This window comes from Colobus angolensis, unplaced genomic scaffold (assembly GCF_000951035.1).
Source record: "Colobus angolensis palliatus isolate OR3802 unplaced genomic scaffold, Cang.pa_1.0 Scaffold49, whole genome shotgun sequence".
NCBI lineage: Eukaryota > Metazoa > Chordata > Mammalia > Primates > Cercopithecidae > Colobus > Colobus angolensis.
This window is the reverse complement of record NW_012118376.1, coordinates 7,803,674-7,829,157: the sequence shown is the minus strand read 5'-3', so window position 1 is coordinate 7,829,157 and position 25,484 is coordinate 7,803,674. Positions and strand designations below refer to the sequence as shown.

At 40.0% G+C, this 25,484-nt stretch overlaps 1 protein-coding gene across 4 annotated transcripts in view; it reads right to left on the bottom strand.

Moving 5' to 3' along the window:
• Nucleotides 1-98: 98 nt before the first annotated feature.
• The window catches only part of MRPS27 (mitochondrial ribosomal protein S27), a 100,248-nt gene continuing 74,862 nt past the window's right edge, over nucleotides 99-25,484 (bottom strand). For 2 of the 4 annotated variants that reach the window (XM_011959284.1, XM_011959286.1), the window contains exons 5-11: nucleotides 18,960-19,074; nucleotides 15,022-15,100; nucleotides 13,330-13,445; nucleotides 8,774-8,876; nucleotides 6,569-6,711; nucleotides 4,195-4,362; nucleotides 99-1,725 (exon numbers count right to left, since the gene is read on the bottom strand). In XM_011959284.1, coding sequence (XP_011814674.1) covers nucleotides 1,486-1,725; nucleotides 4,195-4,362; nucleotides 6,569-6,711; nucleotides 8,774-8,876; nucleotides 13,330-13,445; nucleotides 15,022-15,100; nucleotides 18,960-19,074 — 964 coding nt within the window. In that variant the 3' untranslated portion in view covers nucleotides 99-1,485. Of the gene's footprint in view, nucleotides 1,726-4,194; nucleotides 4,363-6,568; nucleotides 6,712-8,773; nucleotides 8,877-13,329; nucleotides 13,446-15,021; nucleotides 15,101-18,959; nucleotides 19,075-22,585; nucleotides 22,628-25,484 lie in introns of all 4 variants that reach the window. The other 2 variants (XM_011959283.1, XM_011959287.1) reach the window with 2 other exon arrangements.

Below are 25,484 nucleotides of genomic sequence, written 5' to 3'. Positions count from 1 at the left end.
CCACAGTCTGAGGGAGGGTTGAAAGTATGCTCCTCAAAATCATAGTAACAATGAGTCCCTCTCTCCCTTCTTCCTTTCCCCAAAGATAAAGAATACACTAATGTGATCCCCAAACATTTATTTCCAGAGGTTTTTGACAGAAGAGTACAATCTTGAATAAAATTACACCACTGTACTTAAGGGCAACACTACACAGTAAGCAAAATCTGCCCTGACCACTTTCACGGAAGAGAAACTTCAGAAAGGAATTTTCCATCTCCTGACAGTTTTACAACATTCGTATCTCTGACGTACTTCAAGCCTCAACCCATCTCTCATTTTCTAACTTCAACAGAAATGTATGTTCACAAGTTGTGTGTGCGCACATGTGCCTGTGTCTACACAAAAGGCTCATTTCACCTACTTGATAAACGAGCTCAGATGATGTTTTAGAAAAAAAAAAAAATTGGAAAAAAAAAATGTTACCCCAACACGATGGAGAAGTCAAGCCAAAAAGGCTTCATGTTAGAGCTAGCTTTCTTCTCAAAAAACTCTTACATCCTAGAAACGTCCCAGTGGGTGCCTAAAAACTGAAATCCAGCGAGTTCATGGCCTTGAGTTCACTCCTGTCCTGAATTTCTCCCAGTGCAGGTCCAGAAGGGCAAGATGTGCCAGAAAGGAGAACGTGGGAATGTGTGAGTATCCCACAGCCAGCCCACAGTGCAGCTTGCACTCAGAGAGGAGACTCAGGGACACAAGGTCTCAGGATGCACGGCTCACCTTGGCCTCATGTGCCTGGGCTGGGGAGAGGGAGACCATTCAAAAGCCTGTGCTTGGCTGGGCGCGGTGGCTCACGCCTATCATTCCAGCACTTTGGGAGGCCGGGGCGGGCAGATCACTTGAGGTCAGTAGGTTAAGGACAGCCTGACCAACATGGTGAAACCCCATCTCTACTAAAAATACAAAAATTAGCCAGGGGTGGTGGTGCGCACCTGTAATCCCACCTACTCAGGAGGCTGAGGCAGGAGAATTGCTTGAACCCAGGAGTCAGAGGTTGCAGTGAGCTGAGATCGCACCACGGCACTCCAGCCTGGGTGACAGAGTGAGACTCTGTCTCAAAAAAGCAAAAACAACAAAAAAGAAAAGCCTGTGCTTCAGACTTGACTCTTCAGCCTTGGTTTCTCCCAGTACCGTCACTGGGTCTTAGGAACTTGAATGCTCATAACTAATCCCTGTGACCCAGGAACTCCATCATGAGCCTCAAGAGCCCTCCTTAAGGTATTCAGCCGGCGACTTCAGTCTGACCACTAGCCACCTGCATAATTCCACAGCCCTTCTTGGCATCTCGATGGGCAGTCATGGTGCCTTGCCATGTAGGGCACATAGCCTGCTTTAAGAAAAGAAGATGGGTAGAGAAAGCTGAGGCTGCTGTCCAGGCCACTGTTGAGTCCTGGCACGGGGTTGAGTGAAGTTCTTGTGAGAGGGTTGGGGTCCTGGGGGACCCTATTAGGCAGATGCCTTCGCTACTTTCTGAGCCTGGTACTCCTGCTTCGCTTTCTCCTTCTGTTCCTGTTCTCTCTGGATCAACTGCACACGATCTAGATGCCACTGCTGCAGATTCTGCTCATAGGTGGCGATGTCCTCTGCTTCACAGGTGGAGAGTTTTTCCTTGACAAGCTGGGTGGTCAGACTTAAAAGACTTTCTGACTCAATTTTGCCCAGAGCCTGAAGCTTAGAATGTAAGGCCTGTTGGAAACAAAGGGGACAAATGAGGAGAAAGGTAGAGAAGTGAGAGAAGGATACAAAGAGGAAAAACTAGCCCTGAGTGACTGACTTTAGATTTGAACAAAAGTTTGCTGACTCGTAGTTTAGTCCTCATTCTAGTGTCCCAGAATGAAGTCACCAGGCTGGTAGAAAAAAACCCTTTTGTTGGGAAATTGTCATGCTACCTTTCATCCAGGTGCTGTTAGCTTTTGTTATTTTCCTCAGCTCGGCAATTTTGCTAAGATGCACCGCATGTGATTTCTCTCCTTTCACTCACAAACAGTAAATGGAATTCCATATGCTGTGTCTCCCTGTGTAATTTCTTGTTTTAAACCACAAAGATGGCCAGCCTCTAACAAATCTATGTTTCCACCCTGACCTAAACCAAACCAAGCAGCAAACTCCAAGAACAAGAATTCTAATATGCAAACAAAATGGCAGAGACATCTGATAACTGGAGCAAGCCCAACCATACTTGTGCCTTCAGAATAACTGAAACAAGTATTTGCTTCCCTGGAGTTCCTCTCAACAGACGGAAATCAGTTCAAGGAATAGCTCCCCTGAGTGCCTGCACTGTTAGAAGCATCCACCTGCTGTGCTCCACTGCAGGTCAGCCTTTACGTACTGCCTGCTTACAGCTCCAGCTGAAATGGCAGCTTGGTTTGGTTGGTGGAGTGTTCCTGGAGAAGTATTAAAAACATTAATCTATTTAAGTACTTCGAGATGTACTCTTTCATTAGAGAGAGAGAGGGCCACTTATGGGGCCAGCTGTAGCTTATACCACACATCCCCATGTTCCACAAATGCCACTCATTGGCACAGGAAAGGAGGCTTGCTCCAGTAACAGGGTTGGAGGTGGGCAGGGTGCCTAGGCTCCAGGAGGGCCCAGAGGCCTAGTGTGAGAGTCAATCATATAAAAATGGCTCCCAAACAAATGACCTCAGACTAACAAAAATCAGGCAACAGGAAGAAAAGGAAATGTAAAACAAAAACGATTTCTCTCTGATAACGTTCTTCATGTGGGGTTTGAGGCCAACAAGACAGTTTGGGACACCAGAAAGAGGACTCAACTATGAGTCGGCAAACTTTTGTTCAAATCTAAAGTCAGTCACTCTGGGCTATTCTTTCTCAGTTTTGCTGTCATCTAACATGAGAAAGGTAGTCTCTAGCATCCAGAGATCTTGCAAGCAGAAATGCACTGGTGCCCAACACGCAGTTAGTAGTCAATAAATACTTGTCTTTTTAAAATGTTCATAAAAATACATTCGTAGAGGAATGAGGGCTGACAACGTAATGCAGGCACAGGTTTCTATTCTCTGAGGCAAAGTATATAAGAAACAAGAGAAGGAAGTTTTAATTTTTAAAAATAGTGTGGCAACCTTGGTCAATGTGAATGCAATGAATCATAATACATGGGGCTAAGGAGATTTTTTTCTTTAGCCTTTCTAAATATACAAGGTTAAGCAAAGAGCCTGAAGGGGCAGACATGCACATTCTCAGCCCAGCTATACTGCCAATTCTCTGGGTACCTTGGGAACATCGATTAATCTTTCTTTCTCAGTTTCAAATTTTAAGAGGGAAGTTGAGCAATGACTTTATAGAAGTACTGGGCGAAATTGCTGCTAAAAATACAACAGGCTCCCCCTTATAACACTGGGAATTAGGTCCTGTCCAATTACTGAAAAGATTTAAACATAATAATCTAGCAGAGTTTACATCTTATCAATACCAAAATGACACAAGTCACACACAATAAGTGGGAAAGTTTTTTGCTGTACAAAGAATTCCCATTCTGGCAGCATTTTTCCCCCTTTGCACTAGACAAGAATCAAAGCAGCTAAGAAGCCAAGAGTTCAAACATTGAACATGGTTCTTTCCTGACACTGATCACAGAGCATTTGGGGATGTACAGAGTCAGAAGCTACCAAAGGTAGCTGTTCTGGAAAGAAATAGTGCAAACCGTTTACAACTTCCATGCAGCACAAGAGAACAACACAGCTGCCAAAGATGAGCAAAGAGAGATGTCCGCGTGTTATCTCTACATACGCAAATGTGGCATTATAGTGTCTAACTGGGTTTTTAGGTTATCAAGTACATTTAGTGCAAGATGGAGAAATGGCCAGATACTTTCCACCTGGGGTGGGAGTCAGGTTATTGCTGAGGAGGCAAGCAACTATCTAGCCAACAGGCGCATATCAGGAATGAGTGGGTAATGACATGCTACCTTAGTGAACAAAACTGTGACTGATTAGCTCAAGTACAAAAGGAGCATAAAAATTCCATTGGTTTAAGACCACTTCCTGTGCAAAGCAATACAAATGTAATTTTTGATGTCAGTTTTTAATGCCCCTTTGTGTGTGACATTGATGCAGAAAGAATGCTTGTCCATCACCACAGGAGAGAAGTGTGTTTTATACACTGCTAAGAGAGACACAGTCTGCTATGATTCACCTGAAATCGTTCCAAGTATTGAGGAAGCTTCGACTGTTCTGTTTCCTCGATGTCTAACTGCTCCACCAGTTTTTCCCACCCTTGGTTGTCTTCATCTTTTTGGGACTGCTCCTCTGAAACCCCATCAGCTGAAGTCAGAGCCTTCAGCACTGCATCCAGCACATGGAGCTGTGGAGCAGAAAGAGGGTCAGCAACTACATGTTTTATGGCCCAAAAGCACATGGTGAAGAGAGGCTGGAAAAGGCGAAAGAAAGCAAGAATGAGCTCTAAAAGACTGTGAAAAGATTTCTCTTATAAAATTGTAGAAAATATAAATGGTTATATTTTTTCACATTATAAACACCCTATCAGATGGCATGGAAAACAGTACAAAACAAATAGTAGAAATAAGCAAGCTAGGCTGGGTATGGTGGCTCGTGCCTGTAATCTCAGCACTTTGGGAGGATGATGTGGAAGGACTGCTTGAGCCCAGGAGTTTGAGACCAGCCTGGACAACATAGGGAGATTAAAAAAAAAAATCCATCAATTAAAAAAAAAAAAGCCAAGCATGGTGGTGCACCCCTGTGGTAGGTCTCAGCTGCTCAGGAGGCTGAGGCAGGAAGACTGCCTGAGCCTGGGAAGCGGAGGCTATAGTGAGCCATGATCACACCACTGCACTCCAGCCTGAGTTACATAGTGAGACCCTGTCTCAAAGACAAAACAACAACAAAATACCAAATAAGCGAGCTAAGAATTATTTGTATAAGTGAATCAGCACAATGGCAGCTAAGTTTGCTTTTAGTTAGCCAGATAGGAATCCAGGAATAATGCTTGATGGACACTAAAGTACTTCCTACTTCCATGTCTTTCTTCCTCAGTCAGTTTGGATTTGGGACAAAGGGATAGACAACTACAGAACACAACCAACCAAAGGCCATTTTAAGTGTATGTTAAAGCCTCTGGATATAGGCACGGGTCTCCCTCAGAGAAAGATTTTAGCTCACATGGTATCTGTAAATTAAGGATTGGTATAATTCACCTAAGCTGCTGGCAAAGACCAGAGATGTATACATGAAATTCATTTGAATGAGGTGATTCCTGTGACTTAGGAAGTAAATTTAAAAACAGAAGGTTTTTGTTTTGACCCCTCTCCCCTCTACTTTCACTTTGAGGTACATCTCCCTTGACCCATGGAGGGGTCAGAATGGGATATTAACAACAGCAAGGCCAGCAGAAACACCTGCCTGGAAACCAATTAATCCTGTCCATGTCACATCAGAACACAAATCCTAAAAATATGCCAAGGCCTTTTAATACCACTAATACATCACACCCAAACTGGACACATAGCACATTTTTGCTGACATGTGAACACATTTTCTACTGTTAGAATGCAAAGATTGCAAATCTGGCTGAGATTGCAAGGAATATTTCCCTAGCAAAGTATCTATGTATAATTTTGTGTTTTCAATCACCAGTACTGACTATAGCAGGGTTAAAACAAGTATAGTGACAAATGTATATCCTTTGTTATAAATGTCTGGCAAACAGCATAATGATTCACTAGACATAAGTGTAAGGTGACAGGACAGACACCAGACCTGACCACCTCAGGACTGAAATGAAAGCCAAGGGATGAGCCCTAGCAACCAGAGTCAAGAAAAAACAAATATGTGGCTCTATGGTAACCTTTACACCATGGTAACAAGACAACCAATATCCTTCTCAGGCCTCAATTGGCTGTAAAAGCTGTTTGGACAGGAGCAGACACTAAGGCTGCCTGTGGGGTGTAAGGCGCATCATGTCTCCTGGAGATAGAGCAACCCCATACTGTGAAGGGTCCTAGGTGACCAAGAGGCACGAGCTTTGGGACTGGTGGGAGGGTAGTGTTCTTGTTCTGGTAAAGTGAACACCTTAGAACTTTGAAAGAAACATCTGGGTCAGATCTCATCAGCATTACACATTCACAAAGAATGGTTTAAGAAGGTTCCATGTCTGGTCCCCAGATTCATTTCTTGAGGACTTTTATGGGGAAAAATGCTATGTAGACTACATGGGGTTACAGAAATGCCAAACATATTTAAAATGAAATTTTACCCTCTCTTGAGTTCCCAACGAGCTTTTTTTTTTGGTAAGGAGGTGAGGGACGAGGCAGTGGAACAGTTTTTTTTTTCCTACACAATGAACTATAAATCAATGTTAATCAAATTTTCTAGTACCTTTGGTCAGGAGCATTGAAAATGTTTGTCGTTTTGCATTTTTCCAACTGGATAAGTACCTATTCTATAGAAATACAGAAAGTAGGGGTAGGGGAAAGACCATGAAAACAAATTTAAAGCTCAGGTTATGGGAAACAGATGGCTAAATCTTACTGCCTTAGAACTAAGGAACATACCGCTTCTCTACACAGCTTTATGTCTTCTGGGGAGGCAGCCACTTTCTCCATCACTTGCAGGGCTCTGTCAAGGTAGCCTGGTTTCCATATCAGAGGCATGTTGTGGTACACAGCCCGTAGCCCTTGCTGCAACTCCACCTTCCCTGTGGCCAAAAAGAACAATAAAGAATGCTCAGCTATGTCTTCCCATTTCTAAGACTGAAGACCTGAAGGCCAAAGTGAATGTGCACCTGGCAGCTCTAGAAACAGAGAAGGATCATTTCAAATCTGTACCAAGAGACTCATCTCATCCAGTGACACTTCAGATGGATAATGAAGAATGTGGTAAAATTCACTGTATCCATTTTGTAATGCAAAATTACGTGAACTTGTTTTTCTTCTTTCTCATTTGGGCTGGTGGAGATTTTCATGAGGATGTATATATAAATCACTGGGCTGAGGACAACTGAGAAGCTGACATATATGGCTCTAGGTAAGGATACCCTTAAAAAACAAGTCAACCGAGACACAATTTTTGTTTCAAGAACAAAATCTTCCCCAGAAAAAGAAATCTCACAACTTTCCTACTGTGAAAATTTTGTCAACATCCGAGCACCTTCCCTGCTAGGAAATGTTTGCCATTTTTTGGAATCCTTCAACACATCCAATCCTTATGAAAAAAACCCTCATCTTTCCCTTCTTTCCTTTGAGTTTCATGGTTTTAAAATCACAGAGTTCATGCTCATCATCTTTTAGGATCTCTGGACGGGAATGTTTCTCTGGGTACCTCAAGCCATCACACCTGGAGTTCAAGATGTGGACACTAGACAGCAGGATCTTCTGGTAGGGAGATGGCTGTCTGTATTCCTGTGGCGCAGAACCTCTCTGCACTAATGACCAAAGTCACCTTGAGCTGTCCAGTCTTAAATCTACCTTCTTTTATCTTTCCTGGGAAGGAGGATTTGGGAAAGCCAGAGTAGGACACAAACAGACAAAGCTTATCAGGAGACAGCTAATTTTAGACCTTTAAGGTGCTTGGGGCTGGGCTGCAGTTACATTCGGGGCAGCTGCTTCCATCAGGGTTGAGTGAGGCTGCATGGCAAACGACACAATGAGAGCAAAGAGCTTCTGATCTGATGGCTGCCATCACAAAGAACCAGGGCCTCTGCTCACAAACCACAACAAAGTACATTTTCTTTGCCCTGTCACTTCTGACCAATTCAGGCTGTGTGACAGTCCTGAATGCTAATCTGAAAGCAAAGGAAAATACATGTAAATCAACATCAAAAGTAGGTGGCAAATAAGGAAAAAATGATTTTTAAAAAGAGTGGTCAACTCCTTTGTGAGTCTGATAGACAGTCAATAAACTCTGAAGTTCCTCTGAGTTATTATATCAGAATCAGCATCAAGAATAACACTACATTCTGTTGGCAAAGATCAACTTCAAAAGCAGTCAAACTGCTATAACTTTGTGATTTTCAAAAACAAAGGTAAGCAGAAGCAATGTACAATTGAGAGATGCCTAACTACTTCAGAGATAATTGGAGAATAATGAAATATCATGCATTTAATAAAACTCTGTAAATCAGGACAACATTTTATGTACATTTAGGTTGAACCTTATTTGCCCAGATTCCACACAACCCAGGTTCTGAGGCCATTCTTCAGAAGGCGTTGTCCTCTTAACCTGTCTGATTTTCAATGCAATCAGGGCACAAGAGGAAAGCCACCATCGTACCTCCTGGTGCAATCACATGGTACCCATGAACCCACTTTTCCTGAAGTGCTACTACTTGTGCCCTTCCCTTACCTGAAAACAATGCCAAAGATACAAGTTCAACTCTAACTCTTAATTTCTTACCTTCTGGACTTTAGATCTAAAGAGACAGAAAGATCTTTGTTAATACTGGAAAAGATTCTACTAGCTAGTCTCCCTAAACAGGGCCAGAACATCCCTTTCTTTCTTTTTGAACTCAGATTGATGACCACTGAATATTATTACCTATGTCCACCAGAACTAGTTCTTGCTTTGCCAGTGATGGCAGGTTTTAAGAACCCTCTTTACTCTCTTATGTAAGGCCATCAAGGTCTATTTTTATGTCTGAAAATGAAGGCTAATTGGATTTCACTGGTAAATTTAAATCAAATTACAATTTTATCATGAACTGGAAGAATGCAACAATTCTGACCATGAAGAATGATACTTGTAAGGATCATTTAGCTTACCAAGAAGTGCACAGCCATACAACTGGGAACTGAAACCCACTGAGTTCTTTTGTTTTAGGCCTGGAAGCAATAGGGATGCACCAAAGTTCCTCTCCTCTTCCCACTGCAACAGAATATACCGGATCATGATCCATCTAAGCAATGAGTACTTTATACAAAAATGTGACTTTTAATGACACAAGGAAAAGAACATGTTATAGCATTAAGTAAACAAAGAAGAAGAACAAAGCTATATATACATTATAATCCTAATTTTGTGAATAAAAGGTACTTATGTCAAAGAAAAATATAGGAAAGAAATACCCTATATGTTAATAAATTTTTGGGCAGTGAAATTATGAGCAATTTTGGTTTTATTCTCTGTATTTCTTATTATTTTCCAAAAATTTGGCAACAAATAAGTGTTTCTTTTACAATTAGAAAAGGAAAACAAAACAAAAATAAAGAGTACACTTTACACCAACACTCACTTGAGACAATCAATAAAGATTCAACGCATTATCAGCCCCACAATCACTCACATTGCTGTGGCCTGATGGAGCAAGCTTTTGAATTTTAAACAATTTAGCAAAGATAAGACTTCTTCAGAGTGTTAGGATAAATACCACTATTAAATTGCTTTTAGATAGATTTGTGCCTCTCAAAAACAAATGAGGCAATCAGAAACAGTGATCATTTCTTTCAACCCAGGGTGCAAAATTACGCTTCAATAAAAGTGAAGCCTTTAGAGACACGGGGGAAACAAAGGGCAAAACCACAAGCATTGCTAAACCTGCTGCAGACTAGTAGGAATGATGACTGGAGGACTTGCTGGTAATACGGTCAGGGGAGAGCCCTGGCAACTCCCCAGTGGGATTTGTGATCTTCTTGGTGCCACATGAGTACACACTGGACAGAGTTAGAGCCCTAACCGTGGCTTCAAAACATAGAACACTAAGCTCAGGTTGCCCTGCACTGGTCTCTGCACCCAGAGATTAGGGAGGAAGCAGAGAATGAATAATGTCTGCAGGCTGCAGTTACAGCCACGTGCACGTGAGGCACCCCAGATGTTCACAGGCACCCAAACCTCTTTACTGTGAGTAGCCTTTGTGCAATACAAGTGTCATTTCTTGAGGCTGCTCCCCTATCTTTGAGAAAAGCAAAGTCCTCGGGAGAAAAACAACCCTCCCAAGCACTTCGGCAGCACAGGTAAACAAAAGAGCTGGTAATTAAAAACCAGGTCATTTTACTTTCAAAAGGAAACCACTCTAAGAAGTTTGATTTTCCCCACTTAAAACTGCATGAAAAGTGGGGCCGGCCAATAAATAAGGAACCTTAAAAACATTTTTTCCCCCCTGTAGGGAAAAACATGAGCTATAGTATCAGGCTGTAGCAGGGTTTATTAAAGCCAAACGAACACTAAAATATCTAAGCACTAGATACCTTTTATGTGTTAGGAGTCAAGAAAGGGTGGTGACAGTGACTGGGATGGTGATACTTCTAAAGGACTTCAAAAAAGATGAATGAAAACAAATGACTGTCTTAGAAATTCTCTGATCATTGTCTGGGACTCCTGCAACTACTGCTGCTTACATGGAGCTATTCATGTGTCAACATAAAATAATAGATCTCTTCCAAGCCTTTAGTTTCTTTTCTTTTTTTCTCTTTGGAGACAGGGTCTTGCCCTATTGCCCAGGCTGGAACAAGGTGGTGTGATCACAGCTCACTGTAACCTGGGGATCAAGGGATCCTCCCAACTCAGCCTCCTGAGTAGCTAGGACTATAAGCATGTGCCACTATGTCTGGTTAATATTTTTTTAATTTTCAACTTTTGTAGAGATGAGGTCTTGCTATGTTGCCTAGCCTGGTCTCAAACTCCTGGCCTTAAGCAATCCTCTTGCCTTGGCCTCTCAAAGTACTGAGATTACAGGCATGAGCCACTGCTCCCAGCCCAAGCCTTTAATTTCTATTGTAGATACTATAATGGATTAATTCAGGTGTTGTTTCATCAACGCCCTCAAAGTTTTTCCATTTTATGCTTTCCCTCTTCCATTAATACAAAGTAAATCCTTATTCTCCCAACTTCCCCGCTTTACTCTCCATTTCATAGCTAGGCATCTTAAAAGAGTTGTCTATACTTCTAATCATTCTACAATCTATTCCAATTTGATATCCTGCTCCATTACTCATATGGAAACACAGGTTACAATTTAGTGCCTCCCATGCCACTAATGCAGTTAGTGAACTTTTTTTTTATTCCTCATCTTATCCTACCCCTTTGGAAGCATTCTACATGGTAGACCATCTCTTCCTGTGGACTCTGTGGTCCAACACATTCCTGATTTCCCTTCTTTTTACTTTCTGGCTCACATTGGAAACATTTACACAGGGATGTATAAGTCATTTTTTGCAACCATTTACACATGGATGTATAAGTCTCCAAAATTGTATCTCCAGTCCAGATCTTTCCATTAAGCCTCCAGTTCCTTGGTGAAATCTCGTGACTGTCTCAAATGAATTTCAAAATGCAACACGTTCAGAGCCACATTAACAACTTTTCTCATAATATCCAGTCTTTTCCCAAAGTTCCCTCTTGCAAACAACACATGGAACCCCTTCCATCCAGACCTATGAGTCAGAAACTGAGGAGAGAATATGTGACCCCTGCTTCCCTGCCTCATCTTGTTATCTACCTCTCAAATATGCCCTCTAACTGTATCATATCCTGGTCTCTATGCTACCATTATCCCTTGCTCAGATTCAAGGCAGTCTCTCAAATCGTCTGACCACAGCCATCCTTGCCCTGCTCTGATAGCTTATTCACAGTACAGCCAGAAGGACCTTATCAAAACACAGATTTGATTATTATATGGCCTCTGCTTCTAACTTTTCAAGGGCTTCTCACTATTTTTAGAATGAACACAGAATGGCTTAGTTTGGCCTACATTTTCCAACCCTATCTCACTCCACGTCCTCCCTACCATTTTCTGTCGTAACTACATTGACTATCTTCTTCCAGCCCATTTCTTTTCACTAAGTTTTCCGCCACAGGGCATTAGCACATGTTATTTCCTCTTTTTGGACTGTTCTTCCCCTCCTTAGCCAGTTAATTACCAGTCATCCTTCAATAGTAACCTAATAAATACTTCCTTAAAGAAGCCGTACCTAACCAATTTAAGTTTAAAATACAGAGAAAACTCCCTATAATATATTCTTTTCATAGATTTCTCCTTTGTAGTGTTCATGACAGTCATAGTTTTATACCTGTGTGATTATTTTGTTTAAACGTCTGTGTTCTTCCTAGATTGTAAGCGGGAAATATTTGCTCACCATTATATAACTAGTACTTGCCAATGTACGGAATTTGTATGTGTTCAATATAGTATATTTAATGAATTAATAATGAATGTGGGGTATATCATAATATTATGGCACTCAGAAAGGCATAACATGCCATCTACTTTTTAGAATGTGGGCTGGACTAAATGACCTCTTCAGTTCCTACCCAAACTGGGATTTTTTGATGTTCACAATTGAGGTTAAGGGCAGATGGCAGAGGCAGACTGACTGGCTTTACCAGGTGGCTTTGTTACCTACTAGCTGGGGGGTTACTCTGTAACATCTCTGGGCCCCAGTCTCCTTATCTGCCTAGGGTTGTTGTGAGAATTAAATGCATTAATACATTTAAAACAAAAACATAGCCTGGTGTAAAGCAAGTGCTACTTAAAATATCGGTTATTGCTATTGTTTTTCTTAGGACAACAATAAGCAATGATTAAATATGCGAACCTAAGACCTGAAACCAAAACTTGATATTGTAGACTTTCCAAAACGGAACTGCCCTAGAGAAACCTTAGGAAAATACTGATACAAATGAAATAATCAGTATTTAATGTCCCAGGTAATGGTCAAAGTTAGCTGTCTCACTGCCTCTTTGACATGCCATGTCCAGCTCTCAATGATTTCCAACGACCCATTTCTGAATGTCTGAGGTGCACTTTCCAACGACCCATTTCTGAATCTGAGGTGCACTCAGCCTAGTTCAGGTTTCAAAATATGCAATCACTTTTGACTCAAGTGGAACAACCTCCAATTCCACTCATTAGAAACCAGCAACCACAATGTACAGAATAAACACACATTCCTGGTTGTGCCTGGCCACAGAGCAGTAGACACCTTTTTCTAGCTTTTGAGAGCAAGCCCCTGCTTGCCTTTTCTTTTCTTTTCTTTTTTTTTTTTTTGAGACGCAGTCTTGCTCTGTCGCCCAGGCTGGAGTGCAGTGGTGCGATCTTGGCTCACTGCAAGCTCCGCCTCCCGGGGTTTACGCCATTCTCCTGCCTCAGCCTCCCGAGTAGCTGGGACTACAGGCACCCGCCATGTCGCCCGGCTAGTTTTTTTGCATTTTTTAGTACAGACGGGGTTTCACTGTGGAAGCCAGGATGGTCTCGATCTCCTGACCTCGTGATCCGCCCGTCTCGGCCTCCCAAAGTGCTGAGATCACAGGCTTGAGCCACCGCGCCCGGCCCCTGCTTGCCTTTTCTAAAGTTCTTAATATTGCTTTAGGGAAGATCACTTACACTGAAGTCTGTCTTCTCTGCCAGGCAATGAAATAAAACATAGAGGGAGAGAAGTTGGGTGGAAGGTACTTCAAAGGCTTCTTGCATCATGACCTCAAAAACCACAGATAAAGCATCTAGCAAGAAGATGAAAGTAAAAATCAGAGGAAATTAGTTGTAGGTAATATTACCAAATCTCTTTTAACTATAAACACTCTTAAAAAGTGGGGCATGGTAAACAACAACAACAACAACAGCAACACAGAATTAAGAAGTAAAATATGCGGGCTCTGGCCCTAGTTCTTCCACAAACTAGGCTTTTCCTAAGCCTTTAGCTTCTATTTTACATACCAGAATGAACTAAATCAGGAGCTACTGCACCAATGTCCTGAAGGACATTAAATAAACCACTAATTTCTCTTGGCTCCCAGTATCATCTTCATAATAATAAAATACTATTTGCTTCATCTACTTCAAAAGAATTTTTGGACAGTTCAACAAGATAATACATATGAAAATGGCTCAAACTGTGATGCAAGTTTAAGGCATCATGTCTATCAGCTAGAAGAGCTAAGGCATAAAGGAGACACATGTATTCTCAAGGTCACCCTGAGAAGCAGAGAGGCTGTGGTCTGACTGCCCTATTCTCTGCTCTGGTACCTTCTCACTGTTAAGGTAGAAGAGGACAAAATGCTAAAGGAAACCCTAAATCTCAGGTATTATTTCAAAGAAAGCAAAATAATGACTATAAAAAGGACAATAAGGCTCAGTTTAAAATACTTGTTGGAAGGGAATGGGAAATGCTCATTCATAAATTATAAGCCTCTGAGTATAACATATAACATAAGATATTTGTTTGCCCATTAATGCTGGTCATTAAAGCCTGGGGAGTGGTCTTTAAGCAATTTTTATTTTCCCTCGATATTCTACAACATAGATGGAGGCCAAGAAAATCAAGTTAAACAATTTCTTTCTGTAGTTATTTGGTGGTAAAGTAGAGAATATTAAACAATGGCTTAACATATAGTGCCTGTTCATATCACAAGCACAACAAATGTTTTTCACTTACCGAGTTTTTTTTAACCAATTTTTACATATATTCATAACTATAAAATAGCACTGATTTGCAGTTGTTCCTAGCAAGCTGGTTGCACATGTTGTCATGGTTCTGAATGAGGCCATAGGCATGAATGTCTGTTCTTTTTGCAAATGGGGAAACTGAGATAGACAGGTAGACCAGGTAGTCATCTAATAAGTCAGTAGAAAAATAAGAACCTGGAAGGAATTTTCTTTTACATAAACAAGCCAGTAATATTTTAAAAGAGCATAGGCTAAAAATTCAGTTGAAAAAAAAAATCTCATTTCTGCCAACTGTTCATTACTGAATCCAAAATTATACTTGAAAAATAAATTTACTTTATCCTCTATATTCTGCATTTCAGTCAGTTTGGGAAGTGAAATTAGACTGGACAATATAATTAACTTACTTTTCCTCTATAATCATTTATGTACTTTGATATTTTTTATCCTAACAAAAATAAAAATAATGTTTTTAAAAATTTTGCATAAATGATAATCATCTAAACTTTTCTGACTAAAAGAGTGATGAAGAGATGTTATTAAGAAATAAAAAAGGGGAAGTTCCTACATTTGTACACCTCCCTTTGGGAGCTGGAAGCCCTATAAACACTGAATCTGGGCTTAGTTTCTTACCTTTGTAATTTTCTTTCTTTATGAAAGAATCCATCAGTAAATTGAATGTAAAGTTATCTGGAAAAATTCCATATTGGACCTATAATGAAATGAACATAACAGGAAAAAAAGAGAAAATTATCTAATTTAGTCTGTAACATATGCCTATGTACGTATTATTTAGAATAAAACTTGCCACTATTAGCTTTAAAATATTTGACTATCATTTTACAGCATCTGTGACAGTGAAACAGAAGCTGTGACTCATGAGGTCTGGTAACCGGAACTGTTGGTCAGTGTGAGAAAGTTGTGAGTGGGTGTCTGATATAAGACAACTGATATGTAAAAACTAAGGCTTCAATTCTAACACCTCATCATAGCTTAAAAAAAAAAAAAGAAACCCACACAACCCCCCTAACTGGTTCAGTGACTCTGGTTCAGTGACTCTTTTTATAAAGTAAGAATAACAATGCAAAAACTCTCACGAGAAAGCAGACATTACACAGCATCTTCTGGTTCTTAGCCTGGCTTTTCAGGTCCCAAGAAATATGCCAACAAATATTTGCTACTAAATTTCTAGAATGTTGTGTCATACAACTGAATACTTGAGAATTCAGATTTCTTAAATTGTGGACCCTTTAGCACCTGCAGAATGTCGACTTTCTCGGAGTGTTTTTAACAATACAGATTCCTACATCTCAGACCTATAGAACCAGAATCTCTGGGAACTGAGCATAAAAACCTGAATTTTTAGTGAGCTTCTTGTGATTTTCATGCATACTCATGTATGATCATACCAGTGATCCAGATTGTGGCGGCATTTTTATCTGTTTCAAATTCTTTGGTAATGTTAACCACCATTCCCCACAGGGCTCCACTCTTCCTTCTTGCAACCACTAGAAACACCTGAGGAATTTTCCAAACTATATCCTTATCCCCTTGAGAGATTCTGATACAGTCCTAACCCCCAACTGTGAATCACCACTGAGTTGACTCATTGTTTCCAGGAGTTATATATAGGAGCGTCAGGTGTGCTGAAATGGAAACATGTCTAAAAGATCATTCTTTTAAAGGTTGTAGCTCATGGCCAGTGTCTATATTTCTCAGAGCAGTCATCCAAATCAGTATTAATCCCTAGGGCAGGGTAAAAAGCAAAATATTTTAGGATGACAAATCATTAAACCTGAAAGGGATTTTAGAAATCAACTGGTCAATGATTCTCAACCCAGGCTGTAAATGAGAATCAACTGAGAGCTTTAAAAAACAAACAAACAAACAAACACAAATAAACAAACCCAATGAGGGATGAACAGACAGGGATAAGGGATGATACTACAATGGTGGATACATGTCATTATACATTTGTCCAAACCCATAGGATGTACAACATTAAGAGTGAACCCTAATGTAAACTAGGGCTTTTGGGTCACAAGAGTTTGTCAGTATAAGTTCATCAATTGTAATAAATGTACCACACTGGGGCAGGATGTTGATTATGAGGAAGGCTATGCATGTGTTGGGGCAGGGAGTACATAGAACATCTATGTACTTTTCACTCAGTTTTGCTGTTGAAGGAAACAAAAATATTTCTCCCCAAAATCATTGAGGATGTTAAGTGAAAGACACTGAAAACACAGGGGAACACGCTGCCACAGCCTCCAATTGCCTGATGGCAGCACACAAATCCTTCCTTCGTAGAACAGCACTTGCTTCTAAGCCCAGAGAAGGCACCAGCAGGCACCAGAGGAATCTGAGAACAGATTTTACTATCTTCCCACATTTTCCCACCTTTTGAAGACTGTAACTTTTCCTTCCTTTGTATTGTCACTGTATAGGATTTATGGCCCTTGGTTGAAATACTATTTCAGCAAAGCCCTAAGCCACTGCCTTGAGATAGAAACACTTTTGAACTGAGGCCTTTCCTGTATGATGAGTACAGCATGTGTTAATAAACTTCTGCTGTTTTTCTTTTGTTAATCTGACTTTTGTTTTCAGCACAGTATCTCAACTAAGAACCTAAAAGCAAAAGAAAATAAATTATGTTTTCTCTCCTACACTGTGAACCCGAAACTGACAGAAACATTTAAGCTTTAAAAAAAAAAATTAAATTCCAATGCCTGGGACCCAGACAGATCAATTAAACTAGAATTTCAGGAGTAGAGGCAAACATCTACAATTTTTACAAAGCTTCTTGGGTGACCCTAATGGGCAGCCAGAGTTGGAAATCACTGATTTACTACAACCCACTTGACTTAGAGTTGAAAAAACTAAGAGCGAGAAGAATACAGTTATTTGCCTAAAGTTACCAGCAACCAGTGGAGCCTGTGGGGCTACAGACTGGACCTTCTGATTTCTAGTTTGATGTCCTTTCCACTAAAAGACTCGAGAAGCAGCAAAAATTCTAGACCCTCTTAGTTTTGTTATCATAGGAATCTTTGTAATGTGTGGCATTATACTCTGAACTGAAGAAAACAAGATTTAATCCATTCCTTCCTCTGGGTCTTCCATTTCCTCTTCTTGAGATTCAAGGCTATCATCTTGATTGGACTTACCTAGGGACCTAGCTCAATCTCTTACTCCCTTCCTTACCTGGTTCCTCCCTTAACATACCTTATACCCCAGGAAAAAGGCAATGTATTACTGTTCAGACTGAATCTTTGTTTTCACCCAGATATATCTCTGGTAATATTGTTTCTGCCAGCCCATCTCCATGTGCAAGCATACGTCTTTTGGTGACCATCTTAAATGGTACCTCAAGTCTCTTTTAATTATGTCCTTCCAATCGGATTCCCTCATCTTAATTCTCCAAGTTGTTTTTACTGTTTTTCTTTTCTTTTCTTTTTTTTTTTTTTTTTTGAGACAAGGTCTCATTCTGTTGCCCAGGCTGTAGTGCAGTGGCGTCATCACAGCTCAATGCAGTCTCCATCTCCTAGGCTCAAGTGATCCCCCTACTTGAGCCTCTAGAGTAGCTGGGACTATAGGTCTCGAACTCCTGGGCTCATGTGATTCTCCTGTCTTGGTGTCCCAAAGTGCTGGGATTACAGGCATGAGCCACAGTGCCTGGCCTTTACAAATATTCTTGTGTGTCACTTACATTTGCCTAATATTAGACTTATAAGTAACCCAGCTTATCTGCCTTATTAAATTATAAGCTTCCTGAGGGCAAGAACAGAATATTGCTCATTTTTGTATCCACTATCAATAACCAATCAAATGTCTCATAAATAAACTGTATATACCATATATTAAGTTGAATTGGGCCCAAGTCATGGAAATAAAACATTTTGCACAGAAGGGGACTCAAAATCAGTATTCCTTTTTGGTGCTTTCAGGGTCCAGTGACATTACAGACATAATACATTTTCATTAAAAGACTGTTAAAATATCTTTATGGTTCAAACTAGTGTTTAGCTTCAGACTCACAATAATAACATTCTAAACTTCTGTTTATTTTGTATTTACTGCATACTGTGGAAGGTAAGTAAGACTCAACTCTTGGGTGGTGTAACAGTCAGAAAGATCCTAATCCTAGAGGGTCTCAGGCTTGATGGGAGGAGTCAGGGAACTCAGAAGACACAGGAGCAAACATGGTCATGTTTTTTCCCTACACTTCACCAGAGGGAAACAGGCAAGAAATCTAAGGCTTAGCAATCAAGAATGAAATGACCACCGCTGCCGAGTTCTTCTGATTAGACTACTTTTTGCTTATACCTGTCCTTTTCTGAGTCACTATGTTTGGAAAAGCAGCAGCTCAGGATTTTTTAAAAAAATTTATTAACTTACACCCAGCTTCATTATTAACTTATACCCAGCTTCATTCTGTTAATAAGAAGAATATTTGAGGTCAAATAATTTTTAAAAGTTATTTCTGGTGTTATTCTTTGCTGTACTACAGTGGGTACAAACATCATATCATCTAAACTCAGAAAAACAGGTTGCAGATCCACGGAACCACTCACCTTATTTACAAGGGTATATAAGGCTTTGTCTTGTGCATCATATTTTAGACACTGCCTAATCCAGCTGTGGATAGTCCAGTTTCTCAGGTACCAGCAGTTGGGGCTGTGTCGAAATCTAAATAAGCAGAAGAGGAGAGAAAACTGTTGTTAACTGTTACATGTTAAAACACATCTTCCATCGATAGGTCCTTCTCTTAGATATGTAGAGTGCAATGTGACAGAAATTCATAAAAGTCAACAGTTGATAAAAACTTGAGAATGAAACTCATTAACCACAAAGTCTGAAATAGTAAAGAGAAGGCAAGCTAATAAATAACAAAAAAAGATTTACAAAAATTGTATTCCTTATACCCCTTACTTCAACATCTTATTTTAAGAGATTTATGAAAAATGATTTGGGGAAAATACTAATCATGGCATTACATAAACAGATATTTCATTAGAAGACGTGTGAAGCTTAAGCTGAAACGTTGGAAGTTTAAAACAAACGAAGAAAATAAAAAACAGGATAGCACAGCAACTCTGTAGAGGAGAATCAGCTTTGAGTAACAGTGATACTTCCTGTGGCTCTTAGGAGAGACTAGGACATTCTTCACTGAGTCAAAGGAAAACAGAGGAAAAGAAATAAAAGTTGAGTAAAATTTAACATTCATGTCCTCCAAGATCCACATTCCCACACTGCCTTCTTCACAGTTCCATTGTAGCTCGTCAGTTTATCCCTTACTTTCTATAGCTCCCCACAGGGTCTTAAAAGTCTGAAGCAGCCCAGTATGAGTTATATATAGTAATAGTATACCTACAATGGAATGGTGCTTGGAAAGGAATTCCAAATGCTGCTTTTGCCTTAGTCCACACACATTGCTAACACCTGGGATGGAAGCTGCTACTCCTAGTTCCTGGAGTTCATGACAAAAGACTGAGTGGAGATTGCGCTGTAAGATGGGGGTGGAAAGGGCTCTGTAGTCCCTCTTTTTATTTATCTACTTTGATTAGGATGGACCTTCATATACTATACTGTATCATGTTACCTGAAATCCCCATGTTTTCCTTAATCATTCAGGAAGCAGGCCAATCACTGGGCCCCACGAAAATTAAACTCTTTTCTTAAAAAGCAAGAGGAGAGACAAAAACCTAGTGCTAAAGGATTCCATGCCATAATTGAGAGTCAACGGTACAGATGAATACTAGTGCCTTTTAGAGGCTGATTATTCAGTCTGCCTCCTGCTATTTCCTGCCATCTGCTATTGGGATAGTTTCCTCTGAACAGGTTCTCTGCCAAAGTAATAGCTAAGAAAAGGAGAGGAAGTGAGAAATAGTATTTAATTTAGGATATCTATTAGTGCTCTAGTGACAGATTTGGCAAAAATAAGATCCAAAGATGTTTTACGGATTTAGGGTCTTCTAGGCCGCCTGATTCTCTTCAATATTTTAGGTTTTGCTAGAAAATGTCTCTCTTACTCTATTTTTCTCTACAAATTAGCCCCTTTAAAATCACAAATAGAGAAATATGTCAAATTAGGTTTAGAATAAGAGTGACATGGCCAGAGAAAGGCACTGTATAGGGGACCTAGATACTTGATCTTATAAGATCCTCTGCACAGAAATGAAACAAAATACACCTTTTAGTATTTCATTTTTTTCCCTCATTTTTTATTTTTATTTTTATTTTTTGAGACAGGGTCTCACTGTTGCCCAGGATGGAGTGCAGTGGTGCAATCCTAGCTCACTATAACCTCAAACTAACTCCTAGGCTCAAGCAATCCTTCCTGCTAAGCCTCCCAAGTAGCTGGGAGTATAGGTGCATGCCACTATGCTCAGCTTATTTTTTGTACAAACAGGGTCTCGCTATGTTGCCCAGGCAACATTTTCAAATCAATAATTTAGCTACTTTATTCTTGTTTCTCTGAACAATCTGAGATTTAACATGAAATGACCAATTAAAAATGAGTTTCATTTTTTAAAGAAAAAAGTCAAGTGAAATATCAGGTGTACTGCTTCAATGATGGTGACGCTTCCTCATCAGCCTGTAAGTTCCTGGGTTAGCAGAGACAGAGACTGACTTGCTCAATACTGATTCCTGTACTGACACAATTCTTGGCCCATAGGTTTTTCAGCCAATAAAAAAAAAAAAGAGCTTTAATCAACACTGGTATTAAATGCTATTATGTCCCAATCATTTTGTTAATGTCTATGGTATATATGAAGATATGTAAATTTCCTTTTTGGGGCATTTAGAGTCTCATTACAAAAAAGATGTACACAAAATTTAAGAGTAATACAAGGTGGAGCATGATAAGTGCTAAAGACAAAAGGGATTGCTAGAGGCTAAAGGGTTTTTGGTAGTAGCAGTTGTTGGGTTTAGTCAATTTTTCCTTTAAAAAGAAACAAAACAAAATATAATTTTTTTTGGTAATGACTTTGGGAAAAAAATATATCAAATGCCAATTACTACCCTCACTCAAGATTATTTTAAACCTAATCCTCATTTTAAATCTAAGGTTCTGGCCCAGGATGTTTCCAATGACTACTAAAGTTGTAACTTTTTTTTGATGATGGACTTTACAGTCAGAACACCATGACCATATCCAACCCAACACCTTTCTCTTATTCATGATCAACAGGCCACTTTTAGGCTTTGAAAAATAACAAAGATTGATAATGAGAGCCTAGTTTTAGACCTTCAAAGCTCAAATTAAAACATATTTAAAGCCATCTGCTAAGCTTCTAAGGCTAACTTCAACACATGGAAGAGCAAGAAAGTCTCTTCTTCTTAAAAGCCCTTCCTTCACAGACTCTCTCTCTCTCAGAAGCCAAAAGGGAAAGTTACTCAAGACTTCACACATCAAATATAATCATCTCTGCACAGCAGCCCTTTGAGATATTTGTTAAGACACTGAGAAGTCTTTAATAAGTCTACTCCCTCTCCTACCCTGGGACAAGGCTACTTGGTATGAGCTTTGCTCTCTAAGCCCTAACAATCCTAGACCCAATTATGTCTAGGACATTTTCTTTCTTTTTTATTGGATATACATTTTGAGAGATAAAGTCTCACTCTGTCACCCAGGCTGGAGTGCAACTGCAAGATCACAGCTCACTGCAGCCTTGAACTCTTAGACTCAAGCAATCCGAACATTTGCCTCCTTCTTTATTTCTGTAGAGACAGGGTCTTGCTATGTTGTTCAGGCTGGTCTAAAACTCCTGGCCTCATATGATCCTCCCACCTCAGCTTCCTAAAGAGCTGGGATTATAGGCATGATCCACTGTGCCGAGTCTAGGACATTTTCAATGAACTCTCACAAAAAATAAACTGAGGAATAGCAGTGAAATACTTACAAACTTACTATAAAATATGATGCCCAAAGTGCAATTCCTGAATTTCCCAGCCAGGAAGCAAATGAACTCCCTTCCAGGCCCCCATCAGCATTAAAAAGAGAAGCTTATGTGAGTGGCTATCTGGAATATAAACAAGTCAAAACACTGGGCCAGCGGGGTTCAATTTTGGATGGCAAGTTTGAGAAGAATTCGTACTGGTGACTTTTGAAGCAGTTCAGACAAATAAACGTGGGGACTTTTCAACTTCCAGTAGTAATATGTCAGGTGAGTGAGTCTCTGGAATGGGCACTTGCCTGGAATGATTCTGTGGACTGTTATATGAGCATTCTCTCTTTCTGCCAGAAGAAAGGCAAAGAGAAAAGAATACAGCTAACACATTGATTTTCCAATTTGCCTGCAAACAGACTGGCTTTTGTTCTCGCCTGATCTGACCACCAGCCTGGCAGATTACAGACAGCCACTGTAGGAGTCCCCTCTGTGCGCCTATGCCATCAGCTGCTTGCTCACCTCGACAGAAGCTTTATTATTGCCTAGGCCAGCAGGCTGTCAAGATAGGCAAACATGTGAGTGTAGAAAAGAGAAACAAATACAATGCAAATAACCCCAACAAGGTTGTGCTCATGAAGGCTAAAGGTACTCTGAACTTTCAGCTTATAAAATGTGATTATACTTACAACAATTCTAAGAAATTGTGTATTTCTTGGAGGAGCACAAGAGTGATGAAGTGTACTCTCAAGTTCTAGCTCTAGTTCTAAAAGTTGGTTTCCCATGGCTAAAGAGATCTCTGTCCCCAGTGTTGAGTAGGATTTTCAGGTGAAGACAGAGCTTGCCTAGGAAGCCAAACCACGGCCAATCAAATAGCAGGAACTGAGAAGCTTCCTCTTCTCAAAACTCAGGCCATACTCAGAACTCTTAAGGGCATCTTCCTGCACTGCTGCTCATTTAAGACTGATGTCACCAGGAAAGAAGGGGAGCAGAATCACAGGCTGCCAAACCGACATGGGAGTGAAAGTCTTGGATATCGCAGAGATTTTTTAGAAGGGAAGAGAGGTTATATAAAAGAGATCAAGAGTGAAAAGAAAAACACCAGAGATTGACTGTGATTATATAGGAGATACTTTATTGTGTGTAAAAGTCACATGGGATTTCCTGTTTGACCAATTTCGTCATTTAATTTAAAACAAAAAAAAAAAGGGGGGGAGGCCTAGGCACAGTAGCTCATGCCTGTAATCCCAGTACTTTTGGTGGGTAAAGTAGGAGGATGTCTTGAGGTCAGGAGTTTGAGACCAGTCTAGGCAACACAGCGAGACCCCGTCTACACACACACACACACACACACACACACACACACAAACACACACACACACCAAAAAAAGGAAAGAAAAAAAAAAAGTAAAATATATCCTTTCTTCCATGGGGTTGAAATAAAGATTTTGTTATTGTTAAATGGCTAAAGTGGCAATGCTCATCAGCTCTTTTGGTCTCACAAATAAAAATGCTTCAGGCTGGGCAGGCCCAACGCACAGATGCCAGAGCCTGGAGCCCAGCAGCTCACAGCTCCACCATTTAGCTGCAACACTGGCTCTTCCACATGAATGAGCAAGTTTTCCACAATGTTTATCTGATTCTGAGAGCCACCAGCCCTAAACACACACATGCAGCTTTTCCTCCGCTCCAGTGAATTCTGTATCCTGTGGCAACAGGCTTTACAGATGGGAACCTCAGCCACAGAGCTGGGTAGACATAGAGATGGGAGAGGGGGTCAGGGTAAAGGGAGGAAAGAAAGAATGCCAAGAAGAAAATATGGCTGGCTTCAAAGCCTGCAGTGTAGACTGAGGATCTTATCAATGAAGGAAAGTTAGCAATTATCAAAAGGAATGAGCGCTTCCTTGAACTAAAACCAAAGGGCAAGAGTGTCACGTGACTATTTAAATCAGAATCTGATTCAATCACTGCTACTCACTTTCTCATTATTTTCTTTTTCATCCTGCTAGAAATTCTGCTTTCAGAATTGTTAATTTCAAAACTAACAATTATTGGTTGCCCCCAGCTACCACAAATAAAACAAATTTTGATGAGATAATTTTCTAATGACTATTATATTTTTGTCAAGTACTAAAAAAAAGAGGGCAGGTTTTAATACATAAATCGATAATAAAAACATCAGTATTATAAGTTAAAATTTCCTGCTTGGGATCTCAGATTCTTACTCAAAGAATTTAAGGTAATTTTAACTTTCCACACACATATACTTAGCCTGCACAAAATGAAAGCATCAACTGCAAGAATCCCCTCCAAAACACCTCTCCCACCCTGCCACCAAAAGGCAACCAGTTTGGGCTTGAATATTTCCAACAAATTCACTATCTACCTTCACAATGCAGATAAAAATGTCTTTCTTTAAAAGTTCTAATTTTTAAAAAATTAAAGTCAAGTTTACAGAGACACAATGTACAAACAAAAAAATTCACACTTTCAGTTTATAGTTCTATCAATTTTGACAAATGTATCCAGTTGCATAATCATGACCACAATCAAGATAAGCCCTTTGTAGTCAATCTCCCCAGGGTTTGCTGGTCAAGTTAAGCAAATTTTATATAGGTAACCTCCTTGGGTCCCTTTCTAGATCTAGAGCTATTAATTTTATAAGAGGAAAAGCAAATAAGGTAATAAAACCACCACAATATCTATTGGTTGGTTTATAATTTCTATTCTGTCAAGTAGCATTTGAAAAAATTAAAACTTAGCTTGTGAGTAGTTTCTTTTTTTGAGCCCTACATATAGTCATTAGACTTTCTGGAATCCCTGCCTGCTAGTCTAAAAATGGTGATGAGTAAGTAGATTTTTGGTAGAGAATACAGGGGCATAGAATTTCGCAAATGTAGAGTGCTAAATAAATGCAGCATAACAACACATTTTTTGAAATGTAGATAGATAACAGAGGGACTTGTTAGATATCAAAGTCTGAATTTGTCAGATCAAGGGCTTAAAAAAAGAGGCCATTAGCATTTCACCTGGAAACACACTGGTATAAATATGATATATAGAAACTATTCCAGGAGAGTTATTCTTATTATCCACATCCTCTCATGAAACAGAAAGCAATCAAAAGTAGGACACATGTCACCAAATTATTCTCTCTCTCCCTGCTCTCTGACCTGCCTGTGGTTTTGCCAGATCTAACTCTCAGTC